We start from the raw sequence: 18,382 nt of genomic DNA on the forward strand, positions 1-18,382 counted from the left end.
CAGATGAATGGCTGACATCATGATTTAGATTGCCAAGGACTGTGCTGCTGCAAATATGCAGCTTTCTGGAGCCACAACTCCAGAGAGATCAAACCCAATTCCACCACAGGTCCAGGTCCTCACCATCCTTGGATTTTTGGCCACTGGAACCTTTCAGAAGGAGATGAGAGACAGATCGGGGGTGTCCCAGTCCTCTGTGAGTCGTGCGCTCCCCTTGGTCATCAAAACTCTCATCAGTTCATCACCCATGGTACATCAGATTCCCCATACACCGCTGTCCAACAAGTACAAATTAAGGGGGACTTTCATGCCGTGGCTGGACTGTAGAACATAACCGGAGCAACAGACTGCACACATATACGCATCAGAGCAGCCGTGAGCTGAAGGCCAGGTGGGTGCGTCTCCATACAGCGTTTATTTTCATATCAAACCATTTCTTTTTTTATTTCGGTGACATTACGAACTACAGGTGACACTGAATTAACAGAACGTGTAACTGCTTCACATTTCTTTGCTTTAGCAGGTCCCGTAATTCCACTGCTGACTTTGCTAAAAATGACAGATTTTCCTTTTTGGATTTCTGAAAGCAGATCTTCAGTCTCAGAGCCCCTAAAGTTGTTCTTTCTGGATCTCTGAAAGCAGAACTTCAGTCTCAGAGCCCCTAAAGTTGTTCTTTCTGGATCTCTGGAAGCAGAACTTCAGTCTCAGAGCCCCTAAAGTTGTTCTTTCTGGATCTCTGGAAGCAGAACTTCAGTCTCAGAGCCCCTAAAGTTGTTCTTTCTGGATCTCTGAAAGCAGATCTTCAGTCTCAGAGCCCCCTTTTCCGAAGTTAAGAGCGTTTGTTGAATCTGACGTGGCGTGTTCGTACGAAGAAAGTGAGAAATTTAGAATAAAAATACGAAAATGTTCTTGCATGAGGCCCATTGAGTTAACACCTGTGGGATGGATCATTTTTAACAGCTGTACCTTGACTGTCATGAGTTTCCCTTGTTTTTACGCTGCATTGATATTTCATTCCTTTAAAAAGCAGCTGGAGACTTTATCTGCACAAGTTCTTAGTTAGAAAGCTTCTTTATGACGCGTTTATTGTTAATAAGTCTTTTACACTCTTTCTTTGTCAGTTTTATTTCTCTTATTGCACGTCATCAGTGTATATATTGTTGTTGGTGAGTTTTATATTGATTCTAAAAAGGTGTCATTAATTGTTTCAACGACTGGAAAAGGGTCATAAAGCAATCTAACCTTTGTGGAAGAGCTCCTCAGCCAGCGCTGCCGTGATACCGTTGATCTCCTGAGAGGGAAAGAAAAAAGAAAAACTATTCATCTGTAAAAAAATCATTTAAATCGTTTTATTCGTCTATCAAACTCTTTTTCCTTTAAAAACAGATGATGGAGAATGAACAGAACGCACTCGTGTTGTTTAACAGTTATAAAGCAGCTCATCACTAAACCGTAACAACTGTGAGGATTCTGACCCGACCGCCTGTCATATGTTGAGCATCTGACATCACATGAGAAGCTTTTTCCTCCTTATTTACTGTGAAACCACTTGTCCTGAGGACGTGGACAACAGTGGCCGGCTGTTGCTCCGTCATCATGTGAGACCGCTGCCACATTTACAAAAACAACAACAACCTAAACACACAAAATACAGCGTTATAAAAGCCATTTTAAGGGCGTTCTGTTGGTTATACGATGGATTTAATGAATGCCCACAGCTACCGAACCAGTGATTTGACCACAGATTTGATCCAGTTGCGTCTAAACTCAGAATTCTCAGCGTACAAACCGCACTTGCAGAATTTTTACGTGCAAAGTGAATGGGATCTCAGAATTTGCAGGGTATACCTGAGGGGAACCATGAAGCGTCTTTTGTTTGCAGTTTCACTCGTTTCTGCCAAAGCAAGAAAGATTCACAACCAGGCAACTCCTGGTATTCCAGTGCACTCGTGTGTGAAGGTAATTCTGTCATCTTCACAAGCTCACTGGGTTCCTCTGAGGCTCCCCAGCTGTGCTGCATCTGGACCAAACTCCAACTTTGGTAAATAATGCATTATATCCCATATCTACACGTATCTTTAGATATTTTTGGTTTAGTTTTTTTTAATACTTTCTTTAACAATTACTATTTTCCCAATATTTTGTGCTAGTTTTCACTCTTTTTTCTGCAACATTTAGAATTTCCACTTTCAAAGACGACAAGATGCAGAACAACGACATGAGCTTGTTTTTCTTTTTTATTGTTGTAGCAAGCTCCAGTGTGGAATTAATATACCTTAAAACCTTTGGAAGATACAGAAATATATCCTGTGGGGGATGTTTATCTGGGTATGGACCAGATGTGGGAAGTCTACACAAAGGAAAGGGACTGAAATCTCCTAATTTACAACCACCTTCGGCCTATGAAAGCTTTTGGGAGTGGATTTAGCAACAGGCTTTTGCCATAAACTTGAGGGATACATTGACAAGTTAAACTGAACAAACAAAGAACCCTTTTTGGAGAAACGGGAGACTAACCCATTCCCTGTCTTATCTGGACCAATAAATCGAAGTTGACATTCTACCCTCATTCCCCCCAGATAAGAGAACCAGATGCCTAAATAGAACTGGAAATGACTTTACTTAGATTCACTTTCAGCCGAATCTTAAAACTCCCCTCGTCTAAAATGCACTGCAGACCGATAACGTGCCTATGTGTGGAAAGCTTCGGCACAGCTGACCTAAAAGGTGAAGGAACGGGACCGCGTGAGCCTGAGTTCCCGTCAGTCCTTCAGGTTTTTAGTATCTAAGCTCAACCATGTCTCCTGATGATTTGTGGGTTTCCATCTGAAATGATTCTGCTGGCAGGCACAGCTAACAGGTCACAATTTGTCCAACCCGTCGCTACAGTTAACTCAACTTCATCTATTACGGACAGAATATTTCAAAGACATCAGCAGGACAGGATCCATAAAGCTCTGAATGGTCCAGGACCAGAATGCATCAGGGACCTCCTGACCCAGTATGAACCTCCCAGACCCCTCAGCTCATCTGGATCCGGTCTTCTATCAGTTCCCAGAGTCAGAATCAGACATGGAGGAGCTGCATTCAGCTTCTATGCTCCACATGTCTGGAACAAACTCCCAGAAAGCCTCAGATCAGCTGGAACACTCAGTGTGTTTAAGTCCAGGCTGAAGACACGCCTGCTCGATGTTGAAACTCAAGCATGAAGAAAATAGAAAAACTTGACCATCTACCCCGATACCCATCCAGTAATTTTGAGATAACACAAACTGTAAGTCAGACCTTTTCCCTCAACTATGTGACCTCAAACAGGAAGGAAATTTGCATCCAGTTTCCAAAAATCTACAATATCTAAGCATTTACTGAAGCTCATGTTATATTTAACCATCAGGCAGACTTATATCCAGTGTGGCACTACAAGGCAGATACAGATAAACAGACTTTGTTCTTGTGCACAAGTCATACTCACATAGAGGTGAAAGTGCAGAAAGCAGGAGAGCGGAGTGGGCGTGGCCTGTGGAAACTGCTGCAGCAGCGTTTGTAAGTACAGCTCCAGCTCCTTCTGCCGCCGCTCCACCAGACTCTTCGAGTTCTTCCCCAAAATCTTCTTCGGAGGAAGCAGCCGCCGGTCGACCTTTTTCTCTGTCGTCAGCTGCAGGGAAACAACACATCCAGATAAATCTGTTTCTGCTGGAAAACCAGGAACGTTTGCAAAGCAGAAACTGTCTGGATGTCGAAAAGCTGAGAAAAGCGTTGTTAACTGATAAACCTGTTGCTCACACAAACCAGACTCTCTCCTTTATTTATGATGTTTCATTCACACATTAAATCAAAAATGATTCGGCTTCTTATGGTAAACATAGCCGGTTATGAGACAGTCTAAAAACAAATCTATTAAAGCAGAAGTTTGCCTTCATTTCCTCTTCAAAATGTTGCAGTCAGACACTTACAGTCCTAAAAGTTTCATTAAAGTTCATGTTTAATAGTTAATTTTCAATAACAGACTCTAATAAAATATTGAAGCTGAGTAATGATGCTTTTGTGCTTCACTGCATAAAACATGAACAGTTTAAATAAGACATATTTGTCCTATTGATTGAGATTAAACTTTCACCAAATGGAGACATTTTTAAATCCAGGTTAAAAACATTTCTGTTCTCATGTGTCTATGCATGAAATCTGCACGATATCTTTGAACTTATCTGGACTGTTGCTGGTTTTTAAATTCATTTTAATTATTTTATTTGTTTCTCTTTATATTCTTTTATGTATTTTAATGCTTCTTCCACTCCCTGCTGCAATGCTTTTATTTTATGTGAAGCACTTTGAATTGTTTTGTACATGAAATGTGCTACACATAAATAAATTTGATTTGACATTGTTGGTTTACCAGAAACTCAACATTTCACACTACGTGGCTGAACTTCAGCCTCTTACCTTCTCATGGAGCTCGTGGAAGTCGCTGTAGCGGTGCTTCACGGTCCATCTGTGCTGTCCATCCGTCACATCGATGATATAAACCTGAAACACCACAGATTGTTTCAACAAGCATTTATGAACAGTAGAGGCAAAGGTCCATTCCTGACTCATAATTTTAAAGAACTTTTAAACTTTTAACATGAAGCATCCCGGAAACAATTGATCCAAACTAAGCTTCGATATTTGAAGCACAACAAGGGGGAAAAAAAGTGAGTTCTGGGACTTCAACAGTCATGATCTTTATCGGTCATGTCTGTCACTGACGGTGTGACAACATGTCGAATAAAGATGTAAAACATCCCTCTGACAGACACAAAAAGACTGGAGTGAGCAGTTAGGTCTGTCAGCCAGGGAGGAAACACTTTACCCACTGAAACCCAGGTAATCTCACTTCCATCCAACCATCCACAGTCCATGGCTGCTTCTCTTCAGGTGTTACTGATGCTTTACTTTGGCTTCTCTGGATGGAAATCCCATTTTCCTTCAGCTGGTTTCTGACACTTCTCTCACAAACATCGACTCCTGTTCCTTCAGTTGAACATTTTCTGTTTTCAGACGTGTTGCTTTGAGTTTTCTGTCCTGACTCTTTGACCTGTATGTCTCCCTTTTACAACCTTCTTCCCATTTAGTTTATTCTTGCTCCAGATTTCAGACCCAGCTGACTGGGAACAGCCAACATCTCTGAGCTGAGTTCCCTTCTGGAAGGAGTTTATTAATCCTTTCCACTATATCCACTGACAACTCTCCTGTTAAAAGAAGGTGTTCTCTTTTAAAAGAAAACTATTTGCCTTTAAAGCATATTCAGACTTGTGCAGATATTTGTTTTAAATACAAATACCAAGGTGATTGCGTATTTTTTTTACTCTACTTAATTTGAATTAAAAAAAAGCACAAAACTACAGTTTTCTTAAAAAAATCTTGAGATATGTTTTACAAAACCAGAGTGTTAAGCTATCAAATAAAATATTTGTCATATATCTATATATTTTTTAATGTTTTTATGCCGAATGAACCTCCTCCAGTGTGGTGAGTCCGTATTTTCTGCCGGCTTTGCAACACTGATTGGCAGCTCGGCGGCTCGCTGTTAGCGGTTAGCTTGTGAGCTGCCCTCCCGGTTCGTTTGGCAGTCTCAGGAGGATATAAACAGCTGGATATTAGTTAAATAGCAGTACAACAACTTAACACCAGACGCATTCACAGTTTATAGTATTTCCCGTAATATCACATCGCTGTCACGGTTGCAGAGCTGAAGCCGGGCTAGCTAAGACACAAGCTAAGCTAACTAGCTACAGAGAACCAACGGCAGCTTACAGTGTAGTTTTCCACCAGCTCCGACCCGACCACGCACACTTTTCTCTCCGAAACCTCATCTGGGAAGTGGGCAGACTCCATGGCGAGATCGGGTTGAGCGAATATTATCAGCTATAAAGTAAAAAAAAACTCCCAATTAAAACGGCGTCACGGGCTGTTCGGTGTTTCCCTCGGCCAACCGCCTCCTGCCTCCATGTTTGTTGTGGTACCGACCGAAACAGCTGACTGCTTCTTCTTCTTCTTGTAATTTATTGGCGTTAGCATCAGTAATGTTGCATTACCGCCACCAACGATACAATTATGTAACTGCGGGTGTGGAGCGTCGACGAAGAAGTGACTAAATCAAATAAAATAAAGAAAGAAAATAAATAGACAAATAAATAAACAATTCACTGAATAGAAAATAAACTAAATCGACCGAAACAGCTGACTGGTTAAATAAAACTTTATTTAAATCTCACCGTGACAATTACACTTTGAAATGTTGCCTTTTTTATTAATCTAATTATGGTTCTATGAGCATTCACACTTCTTAATTACATATTGATGATATAATACCTAATCATCTTACAAACGAAAAGTCGCCATCCGACAACATAAAAACAAAAAGTGGTAACTCTCGTCTTTCAAGTAGTTATCGCGAGATTTCTGTTCAGTCTGTTTACAGCCTTTAAACAGCAGGCAAACAAAGGCTGTTATATTAAAGTGATACTGCCGCTTTTAACTGTACATTTTGATTTCATGCCACTTATACTTTTTAAATAAAGAACGACAAACATTTCTGAAATAAAAACTTGATTTGTAGATCCAGATAAACAAAACATCAACACGTAGTCGGTTAAGATATCAGGCGCTAATGAGACCGTTGTTATGGTATGTAGAACCAAATATGACACGTTTCTTAAATTTCCACAGTTTTGTGGGATGACCTTAGGGTCTTAATTTAGTTAAATAGCTACATTTTGTCTCAAGGCAATTCACAGACAATGACAACATCTAAAGGCATGGAGTGAAGTTATATTAGATACAAATCTCTGCTGCTCACTTGGTCAAACTACATAAACTCCAGCCTACAAAGACTTCAAATTGTTTAAAATGATTCTATTATGGTTCTATAATGATTTGCTGGCTCAATGATTCAGATAATTCAACTATTGAGAGACTGTGTACATCCACAAATCAGAAAACGTTTGAACTATATGAAAATATGCAAATAAAAAATGCAAAAAATCCCATATTTGACTTTTATTCAATTGCAGACAACATGAAACCAAGATATTTAATGTTTTGTCTCATCAACTTAATTTAATTTATTGTTTTACATCCATTTATGAGATTTAGTCTGGGGACGGGTCAGGACTGCAGGCAGGCCAGTCCAGCACCCGTACCCTCATTGCACAGAATGCACCGGGAGCATAAAATTACTGGATTTCCCTTAATTCAAGTTTAATTAGCTCTGTTTCCCGTTTAGCCAATAAACAGAACATAAGAAGAAATAACTAAAAGTGTTAGACTCTAAAGAACAGCATTAAAGGGACAGTTCGCCTCTTCTGACATGAAGCTGTATGACATCCCATATCAGCAACATCATTTATGAACATCTTCTTACCCCCTGCTGCGTCCTGTTGCTTCTCAGAACAATATGCGTTCAACAGAGTAATACATTTGCATCACAAAATGGTTCTCCAGGAAAAAGTCAGACCTCACAATCTCTTGGCCCTATTTTCTCTCCCTTCGTACAGACGTTAAAAGACACTTTTTGCTTGAAATAAGCAAAAAAAATCTCCCAATGGAACTAGTGAAAATCGGCTTGTCAAGATTTCTTGAAATAAAATGTGATATTTAGGAGTTTTGAGTTAAAAGTGATCTTGAAATTAGCTTAAAAACCTCTTCAAATGTAAAAAAAAGTTTGTTTCATGTGAAATATGACTCAAAACAACTTTATCAAACTCAAACTTTTTCACTTAACAAGATATTCCAGATGTATTGTATTAAAACAAGTCCCTATATCTGGCTGAAATGGTATTTGTTAGGCAATTGTGTCTTATATTAAGTGTAATGAGATCAATTTTAATCCATGTGAACAACACGTTCTGCTGCATCACTCAAATCACAGCAGGCAGTGATACGAAAGGAGAGAAAATAGGGCCAAGCGACTGTGAGGTCTGACTTTTTCCTGGAGAACCATTTTATGATGCAAATGTATTACTCTGTTGAACGCATATTGTTCTGAGAAGCAAAACGCTTTATTTTTTAAACCCCAGCCAACTAGCCGGACTATCTTGGGTTCTTAGATAAAAGTCAAAGCAAATTAAAGGATTTTCCCAGCTGCAGTCCTTCTGGTACAGCTGCCTCTTTGTGTGATTTCTCTGATTTATGCTGAACATGTTTCTTCCCCTTTGTGTGTGCGGACGGACAACAGAAAACATGGCATCCTCTCCAGCTTCTGCCTCTCATTGTGTGTAATGCACCTCACAGCCACCTGGGGTCACTACTGCACTGTTTGACCTGAAGTTTGATTTTTGTTTTGGAAAAATTCAAACTAAAATAATTCAGACATATATAAACTGAAGTGAAGAAGGTGCAACTGACAGGAAGCAGATTTTTTAATGCTCAAACTGATGATTGAGTGAATACTTTATGGGATTTAGGGAGCAGGTGTTGATTTAAAAGCGACTTTTATTTAAGTTTTGATGGCTTTAATTTGAAAACGTGGCTAGATGAGGCCGTAAGTTACTTGATGTTGTGCAAATAGAGTTAGTTGACAATCTTCAGCTTCTTATTTTAGCCAACGAATACCGAGCCGAGTCCAGTCGAGGCTAAAGAGAATTTATTTTTATTTTTTTTCCATTTTCTATTTTTTATTAAAATAAAAAGAACAGAGGGATGTAACCGAAATGTTCATGGTATGTTGGGACATCAACATCTGGGTTTCTTTAAACAATTAAATAAAATATTAAACTAAACTAGAAAGAGCTGTTCCTGTGAGACAGCAGTGAGAATGCTTATGAGCTGAATGAGGATAGCTGACCATGCTAAAAACAGCTGAAAATAGTTAAATTTTAGCAGTAAAAACTGTTGCTGAGGTGTTGGTTGAAGGAATTTTGTGATTTTTGTGTACTAGCAAACTTAACATTGGAATTAGTCAGAGAATTTGAGAGGTTGATCTCGGTTCAAGGCTCATAGCTGAAATTCTGTAAATGTGAGCTCTTTAGTAGTTACATTGGCTGAAAGAGGACAATTTTTCCTACATTTTAAGGTATAATTTGTTTCTCTAAGTTAAATTGTATGAAAGTTAGAGGAATTTGTTTGAAAAAAAGTGAAAAATTTGAAAGTTATCAGCACGCACTCAACTGTGTGCTCATTCATAAAAATCAAGAAGGAGCAAAATGTTCACGTTTTTGAAACTGTCATATTTCAAAATTGGCTGAAGATTTGAAAAAGCTGAAACAAGTGGATAATAGCTGAATGTCTTGTGACCCGTTTAAAGTTTGAATGGTGTCTCCAGCTGAAAGAATGTAGAAGTAGTTAGGTGGGAAAGAGGGAGATGATTTGGAAGAACTGAAAGCAGAGAAGAGCAGAGACAGAGCGACCTCTTCCTTAGACCGCAGAGCTGTGTATCAGATTATGAGAAAAACTGAAACAAAACAAATGAATCCCAAGAGTTAAAGAAAGAAAGAAATAAAACAAACAAAAAGACAAAACACCACCACAAAAACCAAATCTATCAATTGTTAACTCCACCAAATCTGGCCGTGACTGTTGCACATATGGAGACCCGTTCTGACCACAACTTAATAAATCTGTTCATTTGTAGGCTAAGTGAAAAAGTAATTTTTTTCCATTAAGTATATTAAGTAGCCTAGGGATGTTTTTTTTTTTTTTACAAACAGATATCAGAACACCAAATAAGTGAAAATCATCTTTCCCTAGAATAAAAATGCAAAACTGGAAAGGTATTTTCACATTAAATACACTTTGCACTGTTTCGTGTATCTCTAGCCAGAATTGAATCCGTTTTGTGTGCTTGTGGTCACAAACCAAAATGTCGATGATGGTCCTCGATGCGAAATCATGTGATTTCCAACATTCTTCACATTCAGGCCGAGGAGAAGATAAACGTGTTTCATGGTTAACCCACACTTGGTGGAGTAAACTCTATTAGAGTAACTGTTATAATCTCTACCTTATATTTTTAAGATTCAGTAAGAACTCGAGCTTCTTAAGTAAAATTAAACATTTTATTAACGTAATACATGAATTATGGGGGAAGAGTAAGTTTTCCTTAGGTTTCCTCATACCATTTAAATGTTTAATAGTTGTATGTACATAAACCTAGAAATACTACATAAACTTTACTCTGAAAGTGTATCGTTAAAATCTACTAAGTTACTTCATAACAGCAAATACTACAGATATATCACATTTACTTCAAATTTTGAGTAAAATGATGTTCCTGCCTATGAAAAACAAGTAGACTTTACTTAATTTGTTTAAATAAATATAACTTAAAACTTAGATGTAATTAAGTAAATGTTACTTAATATCTTCAAAACTGTTATGTTTTATGGTGAGTAAAATTTACTTGATATTGCAGCATTAAATATTACTTAAATCATTTGAGTACAAATACTTATAAAGGGTTTTTTAAGTAAATCTAATGAGTTGTTTTTAAAAAAAATTTTTTTTAACAATCTGTTTATTTAGTTTTACATAATAAACAATATAGTTCCATACAATAATGATTACAGTGTATATATATCTATATATATAGATATATATATATTTTTTTTTTAGATTTGCAGATATAGATTTGATGTATCACAAAACAGATATCCGCCCCCCCACCCCTATCCCTCAGGCACCTAACCCAGCAGATAGATATATTTAGATAGAAAGCAAAGAAAAACAAACAAATAAATAAATGTGTGAAAGAATAAATATAGTAATATCAGTTAAACAAAATATATATATGCCGGTATATATACATGTATAAACAGATGGATAAGTGAATAAGATCAATATAAAATGACAAATATCTGAATTGGCAGATAATAATACAACATATATATATAAATATATATACATATATATATATATATATATATATATATATATATATATATATATATATATATATATGTATATATATATGTTTATATATGGGTTTTGTTTTCAGTGCACCCTGTGTTTGTGGAGATTTTTTTTTATTGTAAAGTAATAAATTCCATCCTCATGGTGGTGCTAGATGAGAAGAGATCACCCAAAAACTGTGAGCTCCATTGTACCAGGAACACGATCTGTCTTAGATTTGATGAGATGTATCAACCAACTACTCTTTATCACGGTTAATCTCCCCGGGGGTCAGTGATGGGGGGGCACAGCTGCAAGATTTTACAAGTTATCAGTTTGCATCATGAAGCTTTGTGCAGAACTGTCCTCAGACATGTTTCAGCTCCAGGCTGAGCTCGTGTATTCGGGCACTTTTATGTGGATGACACTTTAACCAATGACTCATGCTATTACAGTGAATGCCACAGTATTGCTTCGTCCTGCTGGCCTGGTTGTTGTTGCTGTCTGTTGTCATAGAGGGGGGGGGGGGGGGGGGGGGGGGCAGTAACAGCAGCAGCTGTGGATCAGATTTCAGCTGCTAAAACTGAAGCGGACTGAACCATCAGGCTTCAGGGAGACTCCATCTGCCTCACACAAACACGTTGGACCTTTAGACACGAGCGCAGGCTGGGCTCTGTGCTAAAATGTCTTACGCATGCATGTGAAAGTTATTTCTGCAGAAACATATCCTGTTTGGTTGTGTGAATAGGAAGCAGCAGTGCCTGGAAGCACTACCCCCCTCCCTCTGTTGAGCCTGCGAATGGATCCTCCCGTTTCTTTATAAGCGCTCCGAGGAGGAGGCAGACCTACAGTCAGTGATGGTCAGAGCAGAAAGCACTACATCTACTGACATAAAAACTGAAGAAATCCAGCTTTAAATCAACCGAAAGACTCTCAAAAAAAACAAACCCTCAGCAGCTCACTGCAGTTTCACTGTTTCAGAGCTGCGAGGAGCCGGTTTGACTCTCAGAGAGGTGAAGAAGAGATATTAGAGAAACAGAGGAGGGCGTGACAGGCAGCCAGATCAGCAGGCAAGCTGCTGCTGCAAGGGGGGGAAGAGCAGGCTATGCACCAGCCAAAGCCAGAGGTCAAGAAGAAAAGAGACAGGATAGTAAAAAGGTAGACTCAGAGAGAGGAGGCTCTTTTGTTGATCTGAGTCAGAGAAAAATCCAAAAACCTGCCTCTCTTTTGTTGCTCTGTGGGCCACTGAGTGTGGAGGAGGATGTGAAGGAGAGGACGGGGAGGCAAACTGCGAGAGAGAGCAGCCATGCTCTCAGAGATCATGTGCAGGAGGATCTTCCAGCAGCAGAGGCAGCAGGACAAGAAGGAGGCGCAGCTGAGGGAGGCCGGCGCCCGCAGGAAGCCCGGCCGGCCCACCACGGGCTGGTCCTCCACCGGGTGGTCCTCCACCGGCTGGCCCACCACCGGCTGCAGCGGGCGCCCACAGGGGCGCAGGACAGGGGGGGGAGGGTGGCCCAGAGGGAGCAATCCCCATCACCATCATCCCAGGCGCCCCCAGCGGCGGCGGCCGGCGCTGTCCCTCCGTCCGGTTTACGTCAAGGGAAACAGAGCCCGGGGGATGCGGGCCCCCAAGAACACCAACCAGTTCCTGATGCACGAGAAGTACCAGCTGCAGCACATGCGCTCCGACTCGGTCGGGAGCGACTCGGGCTGCAGCTCCGACAGCGACCTGGAGCTCACCGACATGGACTCGTACCTGGGCGTCCTGGAGAACGCCCGAGGGGCCCTCCTGGACAGCCCCGACCCCCACGGCTCGACCACGCCGCCGCGGGGGCCGATCCTGGTACTGCGCCGGGACGGCGGGGGGCCGCAGGAGGACGGCGTGGGCCCGCAGGAGGACAGCATGCAGTACTTCCCCTCCGAGGACGACCTGCTGAAGAGCCAGAATTTCATGCAGAGGGACTTTGTGGAGTTCTGCCACTTCCTGTCGCCCTGAGGGGAACTTTCAGGGGGGGCCATTTTGTCCTCAGCGGCGTGAAACTCAAACGCGTTGCCAGGTTTGTTCTGCCTCATGTTCACTGTGGACGAAAAAGTCTTTTTTTTATTAAAAAAAAAAAAGTCTGAAGAATTCGCTTACAGGAGGAGTCTGGTTTTCCCAAGAAGAAACGGACATTTTTAATAATATTTAAAGCATCATTTTCAATTTCATTGTCATTTACGATACTGGCATTATTGTTTGAAGAACATCAGAGACAAACAGCACTGAGAATGAGTTGAGCTACACGTCACCCTGATCCAGGTTTGAACTAAAAAACAGCTTTTTTTTACTGTCCCTGTTTGTGTGTGGGGGCTCTGTAAACCGATGCCTTTCTGTTATTACTGTACACAAAGGGAAATGGGCTGGCTGGGGGGAGTGGGCCCAAACAGCCAATCAGCATCGAGTTGGCCGGATCAGGTCGCAGATGATTGGCCGATGCAGACTGTCTATAACAGAAAAAAGTATGTTACTGTACAGAATGAAAAGGAGAAAGAACAAATAAATATGTGTATGTTGTAACGTGGGTTGGCTGGTTGTTTTTATGGGCTCCGATGATCCGGGATGAGTTTTTAAAACAGCAGAGTCAGAGTATCACCGTTTCATCAGGGCAGGTCACACACTCCGTCACATGATCGGGTGTAAGAGGAGGCAGCGATGGTATGTTTGGAGAAGCCAGATCTAATAAATGCTCTGCACCACACAGATGCTGTATTACTGCACCTCCTGATGCTGAAGCAACAAAACATCTGCCCAAAGAAGAATAGCTTCATTATACCAGTGCAGAATAAGCACTTAGATGCTTATACATAATGCACAATGGATGATTTAATCAATTTACCCTAAAAAAACCACGCATTTTAGTCACTGAGTATGAGGAAAGAAGACAAAACTAAACTAAATCAGACTTTATCCAGTGTGGCATGAAAAATCAACATTAAGGCAACCATTTATGGACTTTTTTGCGACAATATAACCTCCCCTTCTTTCTTCTTTTATTTATTATTTTATTTTTTCTATTATTTATGTAATTTATCTGTTATGTTTATGCGGACAGTTTAATCATCTTAAACAGACTATGCCATAAATCCTTTTTCATTGTATAGTCTATTTGGCCTTTTTTTCTTTTTTTTCTGCAGTCGTTTCTTTGTTCTTAAAACATAAAAATATCATCTAAATCTCAGGGTGTATATAAACATGTTTAATGACCACACCATTGTATACCGCTATATGTAAGTGCCTCTGTTACTCTTGTATACACATAAATAAAAAACATTAAACCAAAAAAAATAATCAACATTTAAAAAGTTTATACGAAACGTTTATACTAAATTACACAAAAAAAACAACATTTAAAAAGTTTATACTAAACCTTTATACTAAATTACACAAAAAAAAAATCAACATTTAAAAAGTTTATACTAAACGTTTATACTAAATTACACAAGAAAATCAACATTTAAAAAGTTTATACTAAACCTTTATACTAAATTACACAAAAACAACATTTAAAAAGTTTATACTAAACGTTTATACTAAATTACACAAAAAAATCAACATTTAAAAAGTTTATACGAAACGTTTATACTAAATTACACAAAAAAAAACATTTAAAAAGTTTATACTAAACCTTTATACTAAATTACACAAAAAAAACATTTAAAAAGTTTATACTAAACGTTTATACTAAATTACACAAAAAAACAACATTTAAAAAGTTTATACTAAACCTTTATACTAAATTACACAAAAAAATCAACATTTAAAAAGTTTATACGAAACGTTTATACTAAATTACACAAAAAAAAAACATTTAAAAAGTTTATACTAAACGTTTATACTAAATTACACAAAAAAAAAACATTTAAAAAGTTTATACTAGAAGACGTGGGAAAGGGATCTGAACCTGACATTTAGGGATGAAGATTGGAACAGAATTTGTGAAAATATTAAAGTAGTTTCAAGGGATGCAAGAGTGCGCCTCATTCAATTCAAAATTATACATCGCCTTTATTGGACTTCTTCCAGATTATTTAGATTAGGATTATTACCCACATCAGGTCTGAGGAAGCTAGTTTAGTTCATGTTTTATGGTCATGTGATAAAGTCCAACAATTTGGGACTATATTTTACGATAACTTGTGTGAGATTGCAGAGATACAAATGCCATTTAGCCCTAGATTATTTATTTTGGGTGATCGTTCAGTTCTGACAGGACAGGATAAACTTATCAAAAGTTATAACCAGTTTCATGACTGGCAGACCAGTATAAACGACCGGGCAGACTGGATCTACATGAAGCAAAGTGGGGCAAATACTTGAACTTTATTAATAATAACAATATTATTATTATTATTTAATGGGCTCCTGAAAGGGTTCATATGGTGGAGAGATGCAAGTTTTAAGTAGTGGTTGATAAATACATAACAGTGCTTCTTCTTATTGTTATTTATTTATGTATTTTCTGTTAACCAATTATTTCTCTGACGTAGTGCTTATTTTACTCATTTAATGTATCGACCTTGTTTGGAGCTATTTTCTGTGTCTAATTTTGTTAGAGTTAATTTTATGTGTTGTCTACATTGATGCAAATAGTGCAGCTACATGAAGGAGCACAGGAGTAGATGTTGGTAACCAGAAAGGGGGGGGGGGGGTTACTGTTGTTATTGTATTGTTGAAATAAAATAAAAAAAAAAAGACTGACTAAATAAAAAAATAAAAAAATTAAAATTAAAATAAATAAATAACAAAAAAAGACTAACTAAATAAAAAAATAAAATAAAATAATTTAAAAAACAAATTTGAACCAAAAAGGGATCAGCATGGATGGTGGTGGCTTGGGAGGGGTTTGTTTGCTGGGGGGGGGGGTTATTGTATTGTTGAAATAATGAAAATAAAAAATGTTAATCACAAAAAAAAAGTTTATACTAAACGTTAACACTAAATTACACAAAAAAATTCATCTATTTTCTGTGGTTGTGGTTACAACTTATCATACAAATACTCCATCATCTGACTCACTAAACATTTGTTTTAATTGTTCAAAACGCCTTCTAATGCGCTCCGAGTGTTGCATGTCATCCATCCAGCAGCTCCACGAGCCTCCGAGACGAGCCGCAGAGAATAGAATTTAAATTTCTCAGGTAAATACAGCCAAACATTTGGATATTCTGATAAATACCATATTCACATGTTTTGCGGTTTTGATCATTTAAAATGAATAAAATTAGTTTTCTCCAGCCTGAAGTATAACATCTTGCTTCGTGCAGGTATGTTGCACTTATAATCAAAGTTTCAAGTCTTTATCTTAAAAGATTTCAGGTAAAAACTTGAACAGGAAGGCCGGGGAATCACCGTGTTCCAGCTTACCGAGCACAATAAGTGGATTACGTAAAGTGAAGTGGGCTGATTGTGCCCACTCAGGACTACGCAGGGAGCTGTAAGCCTCTTTGAGCTTACGTGTCATAAACTAATAATGGTAACACAGGAATGAGAAACAGGCGGGTTCTAAACTCTGATTAATCAAACTGAGAGAAGGAAAAAGAAAAAATAATGAAGAACGATGGAAATGATGTCATATTACTCAATGCTAATCATTTAAACTCAATGTTTAAACATGCTAATCCTGCTCTGACGATGATCAGGAGAAAACAAAATGCCTTTTTTTAGCTGTTTCATCTTTTGAAGAAGCAATATCTATATATATATACATATATATATATATATATATATATATATATATATATATATAATATAGATATATATAAGCCATATATATATATATATATATATATATATATATATACATATATATAAGCCATATATATATATATATATATATGTATATGGCTTCTTCAAAAGATGAAACCATATTCATCTATTTTCTGTGGTATATATATATAGATAGATATAGATGCTGAGATCTTACAGTGTTAACTGTACTTTAAATCATAGCTTATGGAGAAGACTTTTAGTATATGTCACGTTTAACCGGGATGTTAAATTGGGACAGGTTTATAACACATCTGTTGATAAAATTCTGCACTGACTATGAAGGATTAGTGGCAAATGTGTAAAGATTTAAGGGACAAAAAAGGAGGGTGTTTGTCATCTAATGACCCCAATGTTTCTCCAAATGTTTGTGTTTTTCATGAGAAATTATCTTTATAGGACTGAATGATCTCACAGGTAATTTAGGAATATTTAGCCGTCATGAGGCAGCACCTTCAGATTAAAGGGACAGTTCGCCTCTTTTATGAAGCTGTGTAACATCCCATATCAGCAACATCATTTCTGAACATCTTCTTCCCCCCTGCTGCGTCCTGTGAGCAGAGTTCCAGCCTCGTTTTGGTGCTGATGAAGGTAGTCCGGCTAGTTGGCTGGGGTTTAAAAAATAAAGCGTCTTGCTTCTCAGAACAATATGCGTTCAACAGAGTAATACATTTGCATCACAAAATGGTTCTCCAGGAAAAAGTCAGACCTCACAATCTCTTGGCCCTATTTTCTCTCCCTTCGTATCACTGCCTGCTGCCGCCTGCCGACAGCCGCGCCTGTTACAGTGTTTGCTGCTCGGTCTGCACAGAAGTTGGTGGACAGGAACAGAATTATTTTAACCACTGAGTTGTTGTGTTTAACTGCAGTTTGGCTGCTAGATTAAGCTTCATGTTGCATTTGGTTTTCATCTCATGAAGACTGTAAGTGTCGGTAACATCTTCTCTGTGATGTAACACAGGCTGGTGTGTGTGGTTAGGTTTAGGCTCAATTCTTCTGGTTCAGACCCTGTAATTACTTCTTTTGCTGTGAAAATGTATTCATTACCAAAACAATGTCAACATCCTCAAACATTTTAATAAGGGAGCAAACAATTTGATTTCATTTAAAGGGATAGTTCGCCTCTTTTGACATGAAGCTGTATGACAGCGCAGTGATACGAAGGGAGAGAAAATAGGGCCAAGCGATTGTGAGGTCTGACTTTTTCCTGGAGAACCATTTTGTGATGCAAATGTATTACTCTGTTGAACGCATATTGTTCTGAGAAGCAAAACGCTTTATTTCTTAAACCCCAGCCAACTAGCCGGACTACCTTCATCAGCACCAAAACGAGGCTGGAACTCTGCTCACAGGACGCAGCAGGGGGTAAGAAGATGTTCAGAAATGATGTTGCTGATATGGGATGTTACACAGCTTCATGTCAGAAGAGGAGAACTGTCCCTTTAAAGCACAACTTGATGTAACACTGTAAACCGAAGAGAAAACACAGCACATTATTGGTCTCTACAGGATAGCTTTTTCTGTCAGATCCTCGTTGCCTTCAGACCTTTCACTGCCCATCTATAAACGATATCTTACAACCTTTTTAAAATGTAATGTTTTGTACAGAAAATAAAGCAGCAGTGTTACTAGCATCCTCGTGGAACCATCTACAGAATGCTGTCAGAGCAGGCCCTGCTTCCACCTTCAGAGAACAAGCCTTCTCCTCAC

The 18,382-nt window shown here is 38.6% G+C and overlaps 2 protein-coding genes across 4 annotated transcripts in view; one reads left to right on the top strand and one right to left on the bottom strand.

Annotated features, from left to right (window-relative positions):
* The window catches only part of nisch (nischarin), a 38,782-nt gene extending 32,765 nt beyond the window's left edge, over nucleotides 1-6,017 (bottom strand). For all 3 annotated transcript variants that reach the window (XM_075460054.1, XM_075460055.1, XM_075460056.1), the window contains exons 1-4: nucleotides 5,794-6,017; nucleotides 4,441-4,524; nucleotides 3,473-3,655; nucleotides 1,243-1,291 (exon numbers count right to left, since the gene is read on the bottom strand). In XM_075460054.1, coding sequence (XP_075316169.1) covers nucleotides 1,243-1,291; nucleotides 3,473-3,655; nucleotides 4,441-4,524; nucleotides 5,794-5,874 — 397 coding nt within the window. In that variant the 5' untranslated portion in view covers nucleotides 5,875-6,017. The remainder of the gene's footprint in view (nucleotides 1-1,242; nucleotides 1,292-3,472; nucleotides 3,656-4,440; nucleotides 4,525-5,793) is intronic.
* A 5,675-nt stretch (nucleotides 6,018-11,692) lies between these two features.
* LOC142376634 (uncharacterized) lies at nucleotides 11,693-13,423 on the top strand. The gene has a single exon (XM_075460057.1). The coding sequence runs from the start codon at nucleotides 12,173-12,175 to the stop codon at nucleotides 12,860-12,862; it is 690 nt and encodes a 229-aa protein (XP_075316172.1). The 5' UTR covers nucleotides 11,693-12,172; the 3' UTR covers nucleotides 12,863-13,423.
* Nucleotides 13,424-18,382: the final 4,959 nt, after the last annotated feature.

The sequence above is a fragment of the Odontesthes bonariensis genome, chromosome 3 (genome assembly GCF_027942865.1).
Source record: "Odontesthes bonariensis isolate fOdoBon6 chromosome 3, fOdoBon6.hap1, whole genome shotgun sequence".
Lineage (NCBI taxonomy): Eukaryota > Metazoa > Chordata > Actinopteri > Atheriniformes > Atherinopsidae > Odontesthes > Odontesthes bonariensis.